Below are 19450 nucleotides of genomic sequence, written 5' to 3' on the forward strand. Positions count from 1 at the left end.
ACGAACTGTGTGATATTTCCACAAGATGAACAAAATAGGATGGGTGAATCCAGGGATTCAGATACTGAGGAATCTCAATTGCCTATATAAAAATTGTTATACTGATCTCCTTTCAGCCCTGATAATTTCTGGGATCTAAAAAGAAAAGCCTCTTAATTCAAAATTATATTTGAATCAAATAAGCAACTGTAAATACAGAAAAGTATTTTTTTAAAAAGAAAGAAATCACTGGCTTCAATGTATAAAAATTATAAAATGAGCTGTCCAAAATACAGCTAAATATGTCTAATGCATTCTAAGTCAAGAAATACTAAATACTGAAGAAAAAAACACGTGTTTTTTCCTCTGTTAAAACTGCCATTCTGGCCCTGGCCAGTGTGGCTCAGTTGGTTGGGTGTTCTTCCGTGCACCAAAGGTGGCTCGTTCGATCCCCCTGGTTCGGTCAGGCACATGCCCAGGTTGTAGGCTCGATCCCCCGTGGGGAGTGTGCAGATGGCAGCCAATTGATGTTTTGTTCTCACATCTATGTTTCTTTCTCTCTCTCTCTCTCTCTCTCTCTCTCCCTCTCTCCCTCCCTCCTTCCCTCCCTCCCTCCTTCCCTCCCTCCCTCTCCCTTCCTCTCTTTCTAAATATCAATTAAAAAATAATAATAAAGTACCAGTCTGGAAGAGAATTTTCATATGATTCAGTACCGGATTTGGGAAGCTAACTTAGCATTATCATACCTAATAGTAAATGGACATATGATATATGTCACAATTGACAATGAAAATATAACACAAAAAGATCTTTTACACTCTCTCTATATTTTCTTAATAAAACATAATTTCATTTTTCTAATTCTTAATTGTGATGTTTAAAAAGATAAATCAGTTTTATACTTTCTGACAATAATGATCTATAGTCCCATTTTTCCCAGTCCAGTAGTCCTAGCCTATCTTCTAAGCCCCTGTGTACACATTTAATAATTCTAAAAGCCTGCCATTGTCAAATAAGGTTGAGAAAAACTGGCTTGAGGACATTACATTGATGCTTAAAATGTCAGGGAGATCACCTGTGGACAGCTCTAACATTCATTGTTTAACCAACTAAGGAAAAAATATTGTCAAAGCAGCAGCTGCCACCCCTAAACAACTTAATACACTAATCAAAACACTTGTTCACAAAAGAATCACAAAAAGAGAATTTTTTACCACTTTAACATGGGTTACTAGCTTCTTTGCATTCCATGAATAATCAAAACCCTTGAGCTTTGTTTATTAAAATTCTTTTTTTTTTAAATATATTTTATTGATTTTTTACAGAGAGGAAGGGAGAGAGATAGAGAGCTAGTAACATCAATGAGAGAGAAACATCGATCAGCTGCCTCCTGCACACCTCCCACTGGAGATGTGCCCGCAACCAAGGTACATGCCCTTGACCGGAATCGAACCTGGGACCTTTCAGTCCGCAGGCCGACGCTCTATCCACTGAGCCAAACCGGTTTCGGCATATTAAAATTCTTTATATATTCCTTATATAGGTCATTTTTTATATAAATGAGTTGTTCACTTATATATAAGAAGGAAACCCAATGTAGTTCAAAAAACTCAGAACTGTGCTGTAGGAAGCTTAAGCTCAGGATCTGGCTCACCCACTTCCCAATGGGTAAACTGGTAATATTTCACCTCTCAGAACTTCAGTTTCCACATCCCATGGAGAGGGACTAGATCAAGGTTTCTCAACCCGGACACTGTTGGCATTTTGGGTCATATAATTCTTTGATGGGAGAGGGCTGCGCTGTGCATCATGGGTCAGTATTCCTGACCTGCACCCACTAGATGTCAATTGGCAAGCCCCAGTTATGACAACCAAAAATGTCTCTAGACATGGCCAGATGTCCCCAAGAGGGCAAAATCACCCCCAGCTGAGATCCACAGGACTAGATATATCCTCAATATTCTCTCCTGTTCTGATATTCTACAAAATATAGTAAATATCTTTTTTTCTTAAATATTATTTGTTAAACTACAATGTTTAGAGGAATAGAAATACAGTGACCACTTATACCAATTCTAATTTTAGTAGATCCTAAAATCTTTTTTTTGGAATGAAAATTCACAAAAGGACATCAAAGCAATATACAAGGGAAACTAACATAGCTCATGCGGTGCATGTCAATGTTTTTATCCCATTTTCTAGGGTAACTCTTTCAAGTGGATAAAAAAGAAGAGAGAAAAATAAGGGCACATTAAACATGTTCTTTAATTCTACCACATGTGTACTTTTAGAAAACAAAGGGGCCTTGTACTATTAGGAGCAATTTAAAGTGCCTCACTTTGGGGAAGTAAAAAAACACTTAAAGCTACCAGCAATTCAATGATTCTCTCTCAACATTGATGTTTCTATCTCTCTCTCTCCCTCTCTCTTCCTCTCTGAAATCAATAAAAAAAATTTTTTTTTTTAAAAAGTGGTTATATTCATTTTCCCAAGTTGCTTTGAGAGCCCGCAGCTGGTATAAAGGAATGAATACAGTAATGGAAACACCTCAGATCCCATAAAAAGTCAGATGTTTAGGCCTGGAGACTAATTCAGTAAGTCCTTTGCTGTTCATTTTCTCACCTAAGTCTCCTTCAATGAGTGGACAAAAATACAGCCCTAGGAATCACAGCCCAGTTGTGTTCATATCTGCACAGAATCCTATCTAATAAAAGACAAAAAGGGTAACTGACCATACCTTAGCTACGCTTCCCATTGGCTAACCAGGGCAATATGCAAATTAACCGCCAACAAAGACGGCAGCCAGCAGCCACGCAGCTGAAGCAAGCAGGAGGCTTACTTGCTCCAGTGATGGAGGAAGCCAAGGTTCCCTGCCTGCCGCAGCCCGGCTCTGAGCTCTGAAAGCAACAAAGTTTAAATTATAGAAGCTAAACAAACCCCAGATACCTGCTTTCAGCCGGCCCTGGCCACAGAGCTGGAGCCGGCTCTTAGCTCCAGTGACGGCAACAAAGTTTCAATTATAGAAGCTAAACAAACCCCAGATACTTGCTTTCAGCAGGCCGTGGCCTCAGAGCTGAAGCGAGCAAGAGCCGGCTCTCAGCTCCAGTGATGGCAACAAAATTTCAATTATAGAAAGTAAATAAATCCCAGAATAAAAAAAGAAAAAGAAAAAAAGGAGAGGCTTGGAGCTTCAGTCACGGGCCAGCCAGAAAACGGCCCTCAGCCCCTCACCCAGACTGGCCAGGCACCCCAGTGGGGACCCCCACCCTAAAGGGGGTGTGGCCAGCCTAAAAACAGCCATCAGCCCCTCATCCAGGCTGGCCAGGCACCCCAGTGGGGACCCCCACCCTGAAGGGAGTGTGACCAGCTGCAAACAGCCATCAGCCCCTCACCCAGGCTGGCCAGGCACCCAAGCAGGACACCCATCCTGATCTGGGACAGCCTTCAGGGCAAACCAGCCAACCCCCACCCATGCACCAGGCTTCTATCCTATATAGTAAAAGGGTAATATGCAAACTGACCCTAACAGCAGAAAGACTGGGAATGACTGGTCACTGTGACACACACTGACCACCAGGGGGCAGACACTCAATGCAGTGCACTCCCACAGGGGGGAGCTCTGCTCAGCCACAAGCCAGGCTGATGGCTGCCAGTACAGCGGTGGTGGTGGGAGCCTCTCCTGCCTCCTCAGCAGCGCTAAGGATGTCCGACTGTAGCTTAGGTCTGCTCCCCGCTGGCAAGTGGACATCTCCTGAGGGCTGCCGGGCTGCCAGAGGGATGTCTGATTGCCAGCTTAAGCCCAATCCCCCGGGAGCAGGCCTAAACCAGCAGGTGGTCATCCCCCGAGGGGTCCCAGACTGCGAGAGGGCACAGGCTGGGCTGAGGAACGCGTGCCACCCCCCCCCCCCCGCTAGTGCACAAATAAAATAGTCCAATAATAAAAGCGTAATATGCAAATTGTCCGAATGGTGGAAAGACCAGTCGGTAGGGGGCTGGTGAGCAGGCAGCGCCAGGCCAGCCAAGGTGCATGCCAGTGGACAGGAGGGGAGGGCAATGAGGAGGGGGGGGGCAGGCAGCAGAGACCAGAGTCGGCAGAGGGGCAATGGGGGAGGTGGGGTGATGGGGGGGTGCGGCCATGCCAGTAGGCGCCATCCCTTGATCAGCAGCCCAGTCACCTCCTGCAGAGGGAGGCCAGTGGTGGCAGCAGCAGCAGCAGCAGCAAGGTGATGCGGGCAGTGGCTTCCCCTAATTGGCCTGGTCACCTCCCGCAGAGGGAGGCCAGCGGCAGGGTGATGGGGGTGGTGCAGTCACCTGATCGCCCACCTGCCTGGTCACCTCCTGCAGAGGGAGGCTGGCTGTGGCAGGGCAGCAGCAGTGGGGTGATGGGGGAGGCACCATCCCCTGACCAACTGCCCGGTCGCCTCCTGCAGAGGAAGGCCAGACTGTGGCTTAGGCCATCAGTAGTACATCCCCTGAGGGCTCCTGGACAGTGAGAGGGCGCAGACAGGGCTAAGGGACAACCCCTCCCCCCAGTGCACGAATTTTTGTGCACTGGGCCTCTAGTGCATAAAATAAAAACACACCCTGAACCTGACATACCAAAGTCTTATTTGACTAAAGCACATGCATGCTCTATCGAGGACAAATTTTGCATATGGCATGTGGAATCTGTCTCAAACATAAATGAAAGAATGTGTGGTACTCAACATAAAAATCACACACACCCTAAAATCAACTACCTTTAATTGCCCTCTTCTACTCAATGCTTCCCTAGAATTCTCCAAATTCCAACTTTTGCTCCTATTCAAGGGATCTCCTTGCCTAAAGAGTTTAAAATTGCCATTTGGTATGGAATGTGTTGATAAGGTTATACCAGTCAATTTAAAGTCTTCAAAGCACTCCTATTATGTTGTTCTATCAAAGGACAAGGAAGGAGAAAAGCAGTTTAATGGTACTAAACCCACACTCACCTAGATTATCTGGAATACAATAGAATTCTATCTACCTCTTTCATAGCATTGTCCTTACTCATACAATTCCTTTTTATATTAAGTAGTACTCAGCTTTACAGTATTATGTCAGTAACCCCCAATACTTCAAATTCTCCCTCTTGATGGAATTTAAAACGCTTCTCCACAGTTCGAGAACATTGGTAAAATGCCAACACGGACAGTCACATTTCAAAGTGTAGGCTGCCACCTACTGACTGACTATGATTCGTTCCCACTCCACACTCCACCTTCCCCAGAGAGCTAATCAATCCCTCATAAAACATTGTCTTTGCTGTCATTTAATGCTGTCTTCGCTATGTCATTTCATACAATGCATTCAATATATCAATATAATATTTTAATTAATTAACTTTGGGGTAAAACCACTAAGCAGACATATTTCCATATAACTGAAAATTCCCACTCAAAAGGGCAGAGGAGTATTTTTAAAAGGCAAGTGATACGTTTTAATATGCAGAAAGCATTTTTAATAACATATTTCTCTTCTTAATTTCTTTTATTCTTCACTTCCGACACTGAAGCTCACCTCCTCTCATTAGAGACAGTAGTTGTGACTTAATCGTTCCTATGAATCAACCTGGAATCCCAGTCCTAAAGCTGTTATGAAAATTCACAGCAGTTGTTGACAATAAAGCTAAGAGAGCCATTCGTTAGCTCAGCCCCTTGTCATATAAACATAAACCTGCAGTGCCCTCTAAAAGCAGTGGACTTAGTTTCTCCCTTTTTTTAACCAATTTTTTAAGAAAGAGAATCAGACCAACAAAAAATCATTAAAGGAAGATAAACAAATCCCCTTTTTGAGGCCATAGGCCACTGTCTCAATATTCACCAACACTACGTTAAGAGCTAGGAATACACAAGCAATTTAAATACCTGTTGCCTTTAAGAAATTGTCTGGTGCACAGATTTGGTGGAAAGACAATTACAACATAACTTGCAAGATGCAAAATCTGAGCAGTGATTAAGTAGTGTCTTGGTCTTCTTGAGGGTCAGAGGACCCATCTCAACATGAAATAGAATTTACCAGGTAATCAGATGAGAGAGAGGAACTCAAATGGCATGTGAAAAGGAAGAGAGATGAAAAGAAACAGGGGCTTAGGGAATATTAGTAATATTGACTGCATCTGCGGTCAGGTAGGTAAGTAGGGGGCAGATCACAAAGTCTTTTATATATCCCACCAAGAAATGTATGTTTCAGAATGATCACACTGGCAAGAAGGTAGGGGATTAGAGAGAGCGTAATTACTAAGAAAAATGAAACTGTCCAAGCAGAAATGATTAAGAATCTAAAGTGAGACTCCAGGCAGTGAGAATGGAAAAAAAAGAGACTATTTTCAAGACAAACTATGAAGATAAAAGTGTAGGTAGGACTTGACTGGATGTAGGGAATGCGAAAAAAGGAAGAGACTAGGACCTCCCTGGTTTCTGGCTTAGGTAACCAAATAGATGGTGGCAGATTCACTGACATAGAAAATGTACTGGGAGGCATGAGTCTGCTGGTTAGAGACAATAAATTCAACTGAGTTTGAAAATGCTGAATTGGAAGTGACTGGAACACTGAGATCTGAAGTGAAGCTCAGGCTAGAGGTCTAGACTAGAGATGGAAATTCCGAAGTTGCTAGTGCATGACCTGAAGGTGGCATGGATGAAATGCCCCAGTCAGAATGGATACAGTAAGAAGAGGAGCCGCAAGGATGAAAACCTGGGCAGAGAGCCACGAGAAGACTTATCAGCTTTAACAAGCATATGACAGGCTACCACACACGGGCTCAGGGAAGATGGAACAGTGAAGGCTAGAAATTGCTCAGCAATATAACTACACAGATACAGACAAGACAATAATTCTGAGAAAAACAAGAGGTAACAGAAAAAAGACAAATATGAAGCCATGGGCATGAGTCTATAAGAACTGAGCAGGGCTGCTGAGGACTGGACATTGTGGGCCTCACTCATTCACAGGGTCACCAGAAGTTACAAAAATGTTTTTCAACTTCTGGTTCTCAGTTCCACATGCAAGAAGCTCAGAAGTTGACACTTTGTCCTAACAAGAAGGTAAATAGACTGAAAAATCTTCTTAGACCCATAAGAGAGGGGAGGACACAGAGCAGGCCACTGCCCCCAAGATGAGAGTGACAGACACTTGATCACAGGGAATCTCAACTTAAAGGAGCAGAGACCCAGGAGCTGAAACCACCGCAGGAACCAGTGCCCGAGTAGGAAAACCTGAACTGTAACTGCCAAATTGTTGGAGGCTCAGTGTGGACAAGTCTGAGAGTTAAAAACGCCAAGAGACTCCGTCAATGGGGAGGCCCCACTGCGAGGTTTACCTCCAGGAGCTGGACTAGGTTCCCACAGTAAATACTGGAGAAAAAATCCCCTGCTGGAAGCAGACAAGGAACAATTTTGAAACACACTAGACTACAGTGGTTCTGAACCTGTGGGTCGCGACCCCTTTGGCAATAAAACGACCCTTTCACAGGGGTTGCCTAAGACCATCCTGCATATCAGATATTTACATTACAATTCATAATAGTACCAACATTACAGTTATGAAGTAGCAACGAAAATAATTTTATGGTTGGGTCACAACATGAGGAACTATATTTAAAGGGCCAGAAGGTTGAAAACCACTGCACTAGAGCACCCCTTTTTTTTTTAACCTCATTAAAGGAGGACATGTTTTTATTGATTTTTAGAGAGAGAAGGAAGAGAGAAACATCGATCAGTTGCTTCCCATATGTGCCCTGACCAGGGCTCGAACCGGAAACCTTTTGGTGTATGGGATGACACTTCAACCAACTAAGCCACCCAGCCAGGGCCAAAGCACTACCTTCTTAAGAAGATCTGCCTTCAGGTGAAACTAGTTAACCAGAGCCTCGGCTGCTGGATTATCAGAGCTAACTGACCCGGGGGAAGGAAAATAAGCAACTCTAACCCACTCTAGCCATCCTGTCTCACCTGCGAGGGGGAAAAAATTAAGAAACACTTGTAAAGTTCATAGTCCACAGGCACAGGTTCACCAAAAGAGTGAGGACCTACTCATAAGACTATAGCAGTGGTCGCCAACCGGTGGTCCGCGGACCACTGATGATATGTAAGGTCTGAAAGGTTGGCGACTGCTGGACTATAGAATGCTTCCCCTCCCTGCCCCATTTCTTCACCACGTCCTTAAAGGCCTACTTACAATAGTTCCTTTTACCCAGTAAATCGCCTTACTCTATATCAAGAAAAATTATGAGGCATCACAAAAGGCAAAAAAGAAACAATTAGAAGAGACAGAGCAAGCATCAGAACTAGACACTGTAGGGATATTAGAATTATCAGACCAGAATTTAAAACAACTATGGTTAATTTAATATGCTAAAGGCTCTAAAAGATAAAACAGACAGCATACAAGAACAGACGGGCAATGTAAGCAGAGATGAAGATCCTAAGGAAAAAAAAAGTGTAATTCGGTGTTTTAAATATTAGTTAATACATGCAAATATATTTAAATACAGTCTAGAAGTGTACAAGCTAAGCTATGTACAGTGGTTTTCTCGAGGTTGTCTCTGGAAGTATGGACAATTTTTTCCATCTTCTTTATACTTTTCTATATTTCCCAAATTGTCTTCAATGCATATGCATTACTTTTTTTAAATCAAATGTATAAAGGCTTTTACTTTTTTTTAAGATCTAAAGTTTATAGGTGTCTAAATTAGCTGGAACTAACTGAAATAGTTTGAGATAGTTGAGACTGGCCCAACCATGTCAAACTCTAAACAGCTGTTAGAAATAGACAACTAGGCAAAAGCAGAGGGACAGGACCCAGAAAGTCAGCCTGCTATTAAAGAGAAGAGAGAAGAACAACTGGTAAGTGATATGGAATAAGCTATGGTTTCTTGAATTCAGAGAAGAATGGAATAAGAAGAAACAACAATTAGAAAAAAAATATCTTAGAGACCCTCACCCTTTACTCTGCTAGCACACAGGAGCCTTACAGGGCATCATCAATGGTAAGAAGAAAGATAGATGTCAACTCTCCCACCCCATCTTAACTGCTTTGCCAGATTAGATAAAACCAAGAGAGGAAATAAACGGTCAAAGGCATCCCTCACAGTAGGTGCAGGTGAAACATTCCTCACTTAAAAAGTCAGGAGTGGGAAGGCTGGGATGGGCCACAATGCATTCTGAGAGTCTGAGTCAAATGAAATGAATGAAAGCAGAGGTAGAAATCAATCTCATGCTAACAAAAGACACCCATCAGCTGGGATGAAAGGTAATGTAATGGTTCATTTTATGTATCCACTTGGTTAGGCAATGTTGCCCAGTTGTTTGATCAAATGCCAGTCTATATATTGCTGTGAAGGTATTTTTTAGATGTGATTAACATTTAAGTCAGACTTTAAGTAAAGAGGATTACCCTTCATAATGTGGCTGGACCTCAGCCAATCACTTGAAGGCCTTAGGAGAAAAGACTGCGATTTCCCACAGAAGAAGAAATTTGGCCTGGAGACTGCAATATAGAAACTATGCCTGGGTTTCCAGCTTTTTGACTTGCCCTACAGATTTCAGACTTGCCAGTCCCCACAATTGTGTGTAAATCTCTCTATTACTCATTCTCTCTCTCTCTCTCTCTCTCTCTCTCTCGATACATAGATCTATCTATCCATATAGAAAGATAGATACACAAATACATATACAGATATAGATATATACATATACACACAGAAATATAGACATATCCTAATACTTCTATTTCCTGAAGAACCCTGCCTGATTAACACAGGTAATAAAAGATGAACTCTAGCCCTAACCGGTTTGGCTCAGTGGATAGAGCATCAGCCTGCGGACTGAAAGGTCCCAGGTTCAATTCCAGTCAAGGGCATGTACCTTGGTTGCGGGCACATCCCCAGTAGGGGGTGTGTGCAGGAGGCAGCTGATCAATGTTTCTTTCTCATCAATGTTTCTAACTCTCTATCCCTCTCCCTTCCTCTCTGTAAAAAATCAATAAAAATATTTTTTTTTTAAAAAAAAAAGATGAACTCTGTTAACAGAGACTAATAGGGCAGAATCTTAAACTAGAGGCAATGGAATTGAAATTGGCTAAGGCAGGCAGCAATAATATCAAAGATTCCTGGACATATGAATGAGGTGATAAGCAATACATTTAATGAAGATTATTTTGAAATCTATAATATGTGTAACATGAACCAGACGAAAGGGATGCTACATTTGGAGAAATCTAGGCCAAAGGATTCTATGGGTGGCTATGGAAATGAAAAAGAAACCCATTCATATAATAAGGATATAGCAATAATATAACAGGTATATTTTATATTCTCAAGATCTTTAAGTAAAAGTCCTACAGGAATACTGTTCTTATATAAAGATATTAACTTACCATACTTGTCTCGCAAGCCAACGGTACATCTAAAGACTCCACCAAAGGCAACATCTTCACCAAATATTACTGAAAAACAATGTTTAAAGAACACGTTTTATTTAATAATCCCTAAGTAATAGTAACAACGATAAGTAATATAAACAGAAAACAAGACAATAAATTTACAAAAAAAAAAAAAAACAGAAAACAGATCTGGACCATAGATCCAAGTCAAAGTTTCTCAATTGTGACATTATGGACATTTTGGACTGGATAATTCTTTTGCTGTAGCAGCCTGCTCTGTGCATTGTAGACATACAGAAGCATATCATATTTCTGATCTCTACCCCCAAACACACAGCTGTAATAGCCAAAATCTCTCTAGGCAATGTAACATATAAGAGGAGGAAGGGGGGTCAAAATCTCTCCAGTTATGAAAGAACCACTGATCTAAAATCTCATCTTGTTTTACCATGAAGAAATTGAGGTCATATAAGTAGTAAAGTAACTTGCTAACTAGTCAGAAAGCAAGAGGCAGAACCATGACTCACACTCCAGGCTCCTGAATCCCTGGCCAGTGGTTTTTTATACATGTTACTAGAGGCCCGGTGCACAACATTCATGCATGGGAGGGGGGGCTTCCTCAGCCTGGCCTGCATCCTCTCACAAACCTTACCGGGGATGTCCGACTGCCGGTTTAGGCCCAATCCCGCTATGGATCAGGCCTAAACCGACAGTTGGACATCCCTCTCAAATCCAGGAACACTGGCTCCTAACTGCTCGCCTGACTGCCTGATTGCCCCTAACCGCTCACCTGCCTGCCTAATCACCCCTAACCGCCTCTGCCTGTCTGCATGATCGCCCCTAACCACTCGTTTGCCTGCCTGATGGCCCCTAACCACTCACCTGCCTGCCTAATCGCCCCTAACCACTTCTGCCTGTCTGCATGATCGCCTCTAACCACTCACCTGCCTGCCTGATGGCCCCTAACCACCTCTGCCTGCCTGCCTGATAACCCTAACCTCTCACCTGCCTGCCTGCCTGATGGCCCCTAACCACCTCTGCCTGCCTGCCTGATCACCCTAACCACTCGCCTACCTGCCTGATTACCCCAAACTGCTCCCTGGGGGGGGGGGGGGAGGGGGCCAGCCTGGGGAGGGGCCGTGGTGTTCTGCACTTTCCAACCAGGAATGTTTTAATAGGCGGTCTCCAAAAACTTGAACTGAAAAACCTAAAAGTAGAGTGCTCAGATTTCAGGCATCACGTGCTATTAGCAGGATTTCTATCCCAATTAAACTCCAATTCTGAGCTCTCAACAGTCTGGACAAACTGCCCTTCACTATCTCCAAAGTTTCTTATTCGTCACTATCCCATTTTCCTACGCTTCAAACCAAGGTAACAAACAAAACCTTTAATTTTGATCTTCCTCCCGCAAGGGAACAGCAAACCTCAATTGAAATAATTTCCCACCACAAGTCACGTCCAAATACTGCGAGACTGAGGACTATAGGGATGACTATGTACATGCACAGTAACAGGCTCATGTTCTAGCGGTAGGCGCCCAGGCGTCCTCCACAATCCCAGGATCCTCTGGTCGCATACTTCTGGTTTTTCTAGCTCCTCCTTTAGTGGTGTTTCCTTCACTCGCATTACAACATCCAGGGCCTCTGGTTGGAGAGGATTTTTCTGTTCTTTGACGTTGATAGCTGTTTACTATTTGGAATCAGTGAAGTTTTGGGAGTCCTGCCGCTGCCATGAACATGTGGGTCTCAAGTGCACTCATGAAAGAACCACCCATTCAGTCCACAGCTGGCGCTGTCCCTGTTCTCAATGAGAAAGGTACTGTGCTGAGCCATTTTCCATTTGGATCTTCCTCTTCCTTCCCCAGCACACTCCAAACCTACTCCAGGCCAACAACCCCAACCCTGCAGACCTTTAAGACCTTCCCCCCATTTCTTCAACTTTCCCCCATCAAACTCGCACCCTATCACGTTGCCTATGGGCGCCCCTAACCACTCCCTGGGGGGCAGGACCAGCCTGGGCGAGGGCCATGGTGTTCTGGTCTCTGGTCATTCTAGTCATTCCACCGTTTCAGTCGCTGGGCTTTTATTATATAGGATATTATACAATGAAAGTCACCAATCAAAAGAGCTGAAAGCAAAGCATTCTAACTGACAAAACAGTCAGTTATGTGACTGTGACTTAGACTGTATGAAACAGAAAGGAGACAAGTACAGTGGGACATACTGAGCAAGAAAAAAAATAATATAGGTACAAATTGAGAGGAGCTTGAGTAAGTCAAAGAAAATAATGAGAATTCATAGAGCTAACTTCTAGTCATATTAATCCACCTAACCAGACTTGTGGACCGGGAAAATAACACCTTTCTCTACTCATCTAGATTAATTGCTCTCAGACAGCATTCAAAACAAAATAAGATCCATCAATGGAAAAATATCCTTGGGTGAATATTAACAACAAAAAAAAGAAAAGATCCAACAATCTAACTCTTACTTCCTCCTAAAAAATAACGTGTTTTTCATGTGATCTTAAAACTAGGGATTCTCAAGTAGAAGTCCAAAGTATAAGGTACAGCCAATCAAATTTAGAAAACATACAGCAGGAGGACAATTTTTTTATATTAACAATTTAACTTGATAAGATTACTTTTAAAGTTATTCCTCACCCTAACTGGTTTGGCTCAGTGGATAGAGCATCGGCCTGCGGACTGAAGGTTCCCAGGTTCGATTCCAGTCAAGGGCATGTACCTTGGTTGCGGGCACATCCCTAGTAGGGAGTGTGCAGGAGGCAGCCGATTGATGTTTCTCTCTCATCGATGTTTCTAACTCTCTATCCCTCTCCCTTCCTCTCTATAAAAAAAAATCAATAAAATATATTTTAAAAAATAAATAAAGTTATTCCTCAAAAAAAAAAAATCTTGGCCCAGCCAGCATGGCTCAGTGATGAACCAGGAGGTAAAGGTTCGATTCCCGGTCAGGGGACATGCCTGGGTCAATCCCCAGTGGGGGTGGGGGGGGGGGGGGTGCAGGAGGCAGCCAATTGGTGATTCTCTCTCATCATTGATGTTTCTGTCTCTCTTTCCCTCTCCTTTCCTCTTGAAATCAATAAAAATATATTTTTAAAAAATCTTGAATGAAAATGTAATGTAAACGAAAGCACAAAATCAAATCTTGATTTTATAAATAGACTAGAGACCTAGTGCACAAATCCGTGCATCAGTGGGGTCCCTCAGCCTGGCCTGCGGGATCGGGCTGAAACTGGCTCTCCAACATCCCCCCAAGGGGTCCCAGATTGCAAGAGGGTGCAGGCCAGGCCGAGGGACCCCACCGGTGCATGATCAGAGATGGGGAGGGACGCAGGAGGTTGGCCAGCCAGGTAACGGACCAGAGGAGGACTCCAGGGATGTGTCCAGCCCATCTCACTTAGTCCCAATCTGCCGGACCCCAGCAACAAGCTAACCTACCAGTCGGAGCATCTGCCCCCTGGTGGTCAGTGCACGTCAGAGCAAGCAGTTGAGCGGCCTTAGCATATCATTAGCATATTACGCTTTGACTGGTTGACCAGACACTTAGCATATTAGGGTTTTATTATATAGGAAGGATGGCTGAACAAAGTGGTACTTTCCATTTTTTCTATATGCTAGAGAAACAGGAGTGCACAGTAGGTATTAATCCAGAAGGTGTTAGTATAGTATCGGAACCATACATACTATGAGAGAAAGTTAATGTGATGATGTTAGAGATAAATGAGAACTAATTCATAATGAGTAGATTAAAATGGGTTAACATCATGAATAGACTATTGGACCTTAACCATTTGGTCAGGTGTTTTATAAATTTCAGGTACATATAATGTTAACCATTGACCTCCAGACAAATATTTCCAGTAAATCTTCAATTCTGAAGCAACACAGCAACCACAAGCAAACACAAAGAAAGTTTACCTGCAGTAGGATCTTTGGCCAATGAGTTATCCAAAGCACTTGTTATTGCCTGGAAAAGGTTCATTTTCTGAGTTTGTCCTGTAAAAATAAAAATTTTAAATTACATTTCATACATAGTAAAATATATAAAAATAACTCATTTCTTAACAGTTGATTACAACTTGATTAAAATCAAGGTAGAAAGGAAGGTAGAGAACATATTACATTAATTTATTGGATTATTTAAAATGATGGTAGCTCTATAGAGGATAAAAAAGCAACACAGACTTCAAGAGGGCTGTTGAAGAGGCAAAATTTACACATATTAAACAATTAAAAAACAAGTATAAAACAAGGAAGAAGGCATATAATCAAGTGACCAAATGTGTGTACAAAATAAATAAAGGCTAAGCAAAGTCAGGAAAGTTTACCAGCCAGAGTGAGAGTGGCCTGGGAAGATGCCCTAAGGGGTGTTGGGAACATAAGCCATAGGAATGCACATGCCCACAGTGGCATGTGTTAATTATGCCAATGAAAGCAAATGGTCATGGGCATAAAAAAAATAAGGAACACTAACAAAAAACTTTAGTACCCAGAACTGCTGGTGTTTGGAAAATATAGAATCCCAGGCCTAAACAAACCACACTTGGTTCTTCCTTTTATCTTACTGCTCCAGTCAGAATCTCTGCAAGCCAACCTCCATCTCCCTAAATGGGTTAAATGGATCAGTACATGTAAAGAACAAAGAACAATACCTGACACAGTGAGTGCTGAGTAAATATTAGTTATTTATTATTAGATTCTGGACTTTGTCCATGTCCTTCATCTTGGCCTGGGCATTATTCTGAAGGGTACAAAGCTTTATTTGACAAAGTTCCAAATGTGGAAATTCAAAACATTATGACTTCAGAGCTATGATTTAAGCCTTGATGCTGCCCAGTGACCATAGTCATCCTATAACTTTGGGTCCACTCCTCTCCAAAACCACTATTCAGAGCAGAGAATGGCTTCTGCCTAAATCTTCTCTGATCCACAGGCCCAGTCTTCATTTTAGTGCCCATCTATGCACTGGTGCTCACTTTAGCCCATAGCCATGCTGATATCAAATCCCTTCAACACCTGTTGCCTACCCTGACTACTGCCCCATCTCATCTCTGTGCTCCTCAGTAGCCTGGTGTGTTCCAAAATCCAGGTTCTAATTCCCACATTGGGACACAACGGCTACTGCTATTGCCTTCAGCCCTCTAGGCACTGATTACTCATTTTTTTTTCTAGAAAAAAATTTTTTCCATGGCAGGCTCTCATCTATGACATCTTGAATCTTCCATTATCTACTGACACATGGCCTACTGTTTCTCTATGTAATCTAACCCCATCAACACCGCTACGTGCAGGTCTTGTTGATCCCCAATCAGATCTTCCCTACTGCCCTCCTGGCCAGAATAAAGGCCTGTTTCTACTCTTATTTTTGATAGAGATAGCAGGAATTTATTAAAGAAAATATTGTTATATCAACTATGTCAAAGAAAAAACGATCACACCACCTGTCCATAATTTATTTTTCTTCAGGCTAAGGCTATATCATTTAATAGATACTTTCCTTAAAGTATCTATTAGTACAGGACACTAATAATAAAGTATTTATTAGTGTCCTGCACCAGATAATAATAGTTTAGGTTAAATTTTTTTTCCCAACCACCATGGCATTCCCAATCTTTCTCCTATTTCATACATTTCCTAAAGCAAGATTTTTATTTGTCAATTAGGATTTTCATAGGTAATACCTAGGAAGATGAAAAATGCCTAAACATCTACGCTGCTATTTATTTCAAGTCTGCTAACCATTAAAATTAATATTGAATGTTTCATTGCTGCTCAGGAAATTTCCAGAGGGAAGAAAGCAAAGATTTTAATAGTAAAAATCATACCAAGGAAATTTAGAAAGTATTGCTTGATAGCCACAAAGAATTTACTCCCCTTATATGAAAATAATTTATAAGGTTATTTAAAGGTTATATTTCCATGTAAGCACATAAACTTTCACTCCTGAATACTTTTTTCAAATAAATTCAAAATTTTAGGGTTTGGGATTAACTGCTATTCTACCAGATGCTTTTAAAAGTTTTAAATGTCGCCGAAACTGGTTTGGCTCAGTGGATAGAGCATCGGCCTGCGGACTGAAAGGTCCCGGGTTCGATTCTGGTCAAGAGCATGTACCTGGGTTGAGGGCACTTCCCCAGTGGGGGATGTGCAGGAGGCAGCTGATCGATGTTTCTCTCTCATCGATGTTTCTAACTCTCTGTCTCTCTCCCTTCCTCTCTGTAAAAAATCAATAAAATATATATTTAAAAAAAAAGTTTTAAATGTCAATATTTTACTGATTTTTGAGAGAGAGAGAGAGATTTGTTGTTCCACTTATTTATGCATTCACTGGTTGATCCTTGTATCTGCCCTCACTGAGGATTGAATCCACAACCTTGGAGTATTGAGACATTCTAAACAGAGAGCTGCCTGGCCAGGGCAGACAATTTAAAAAAATTTTTAGCCAAAACCGGTTTGGCTCAGTGGATAGAGCGTCGGCCTGCAGACTGAAAGGTCCCAGGTTCGATTCCGGTCAAGGGCATGTACCTGGGTTGCGGGCACAACCCCAGTGGGAGATGTGCAGGAGGCAGCTGATCGATGTTTCTCTCTCATCGATGTTTCTAACTCTCTATCTCTCTCCCTTCCTCTCTGTAAAAAATCAATAAAATATATTTTAAAAAAAAATTTTTAAATAACTTATTTTTACAGTTGTACAATATTATATTAGTTTCCGGTGTTCAACCCAGTGATTAAACATCTATATAACTGAAGAGTGATCACCCCAGAGTGGCACCATACATCGTTATTAAAATATTATTGACTATATGTTACATCCCCATGACTATTTTATAGCAACCAATTTGAACTTCTTAATCCCTTCATCTTTTCCACCCATCTGCTCCAATATCCCGCGCACCTGGCAACTATCAACATGTTATTAAATAACAATTTTTAATACAGCAACATCTACTTTCAATTCTTTTTAAAGTTGTAGTATGTTTTGTGGATGGGTCAGGAAGAAATGACAAGTTATTCACAGGTAAGATCATTTCAAATATCTAATGTCCTTATAACTACTTATTCTCCTACTGGTGGCCCAGTGCATGATCCGTGCACATTGAAAGGAAAATAATTAGAAGAAATATTTTAATATTGCTATTTGCCTTTTCTCTGTAATGGACACTGGTTACCACCTGCGGGGTGATCGGCGGGGCAATCATCAGGCTCCCATCTGGCTCCCTCAGTGCCTGGGAGCCGGGCGGCGCCACCCCACCCCCCCCCCCCCCCCGCCCCGCTGGCTGCTGTCTGTGGGGCGATCGGCGGGATGATCAGCCCCCCGCTCACACGCTCCTTGGCCTGGCGCTGCCCGCTCACCTGCTCTACCATCCCGCCACAGTCCCACTCTCGTTGGGGCCCATTAGAGCTGGCAGCGCCTCCAAAGCCACCTGCTGCCAGGGCCTCATCACCAACACCCGCCATCTAGCTGTGAAAAGCAGTGGGGTGCTGTCTGCCAGGGGGTGGCAGCTGAAAGTTCAAGCACCCTCTTAAAGGGCCAACACACAAAAATTCCCTGTGGAGCCACCCACCTTGTGCTCTGGCAGAGGGAGGGTGAAGTGGATTAGAGCTGTGAGAGCAGAACCCAGGACTGGGGACTTGGGGGATAGAGCTCAGAAGGCAGACACCCCAAGTTTCCTGGGCTGAGTCATCCCCTCACACAGTGGAGAACATCTTTCCCACATAGACATCTGCCTTGCCTGGGGGGAAGACAGTGGACACAGCCTATTGGAAAAAGCCTTGCCCTGAGGCCACTTAAGAGATTAAAATTAACAATTAGCCTCCAGGCAGAAGCAATTGCCCCATCCTGTTGAAAAAACTCTCGCCACACCTGAGGACAATTGTCTGGGGTCTGTAGACAGAGGCAGTCTCTGGAGGCTTTGAGTATTTGCCTGATCCAATTAGTCAGAAACAGCCTTTAACACTGTCCTGCACTAGATTGAGAGGTATAGAGGATCTACCTAAAACATAGTCACAAACCCAAACAGACAACCAAAATGAGGAAACAAACAAACAACCCCCAAATGAATGAACTAAAGAATTCTCCAGAAGAAGAGATAAATGAAGCAGAGATAAAAAATTTATCTGAAACAGAGTTCAGAGTAATGATGTTAAAAACGCTCAAAAGTATGTAAAAAGACATAGTAATTAAGAAAAAAGAACAGTCTGAGATAAAGAATGACATAACACAAATAAAGAACACATTGGAAAGAATACACAGCAGATTAGGGGAAGCTGAGGATCGAATCAGTGCATTAGAAGACAGAGTTGAAAATATCACTCAATTAGAGAACCAAAAAGAAAAAACAATTAAAAAACAGGAGGACAGCTTAAGGGAGCTGTGGAACAATGTGAAATGTAACAATATTAGAATAGAAGGTGTGCCAGAAGAGGCAAAAAGGGAGAAAGGAATAAAGAAGGTGTTTGAAGAAATAATGGTAGAAAACTTCCCTAACCTGGTAAAGGAAAAAGTCACACAAGTTCAGGAGGCACAGAGAAACCCAAACAAACGAACCCAAACGGACTCACGCCCAGACACATAATTAAAATGCCAAAAATTAAAGGCAAAGAGAGAATCTTAAAGGCAGCAAGAGAAAAGAAAACTGTTACCTACAAAGGAGTTCCCATAAGGCTGACACCTGACTTCTTATCAGAAACTCTACAGGCCAGAAGGGAATGGCATGAAGTACTCAAGGTAATGGAAAGTAAGGATCTGAGACCAAGATTACTATATCCAACAAAGCTATCATTCAAAATAGACAGTCAAATAAAGAGCTTCCCAGACAATAAAAGACTAAAGGAGTTCATCACCACCAAGCCAGCATTACAAGAAATGCTAAAGGGATTGCTGTAAGGAAATGCTGAGAAGAAACAGAGAAACCTAGCCATACAGAATTAAAATGGCTATAAATAAGTACCTCTCAATAATGACCCTAAATGTAAATGGATTAAATGCTCCAATCAAAAGGTGTAGGGTAGCTGAATGGATGCAAAAACATGACCCAACTATATGCT

At 42.3% G+C, this 19450-nt stretch overlaps 1 protein-coding gene across 5 annotated transcripts in view; it reads right to left on the bottom strand.

Moving 5' to 3' along the window:
- BCKDHB (branched chain keto acid dehydrogenase E1 subunit beta) overlaps positions 1-19450 on the bottom strand; it is a 217937-nt gene that overhangs the window by 195386 nt on the left and 3101 nt on the right. For all 5 annotated transcript variants that reach the window (XM_059701117.1, XM_059701119.1, XM_059701118.1 and 2 more), the window contains exons 2-3: positions 14321-14398; positions 10375-10443 (exon numbers count right to left, since the gene is read on the bottom strand). In XM_059701117.1, coding sequence (XP_059557100.1) covers positions 10375-10443; positions 14321-14398 — 147 coding nt within the window. The remainder of the gene's footprint in view (positions 1-10374; positions 10444-14320; positions 14399-19450) is intronic.

This window comes from Myotis daubentonii, chromosome 6 (assembly GCF_963259705.1).
Source record: "Myotis daubentonii chromosome 6, mMyoDau2.1, whole genome shotgun sequence".
NCBI classification, from domain to species: domain Eukaryota; kingdom Metazoa; phylum Chordata; class Mammalia; order Chiroptera; family Vespertilionidae; genus Myotis; species Myotis daubentonii.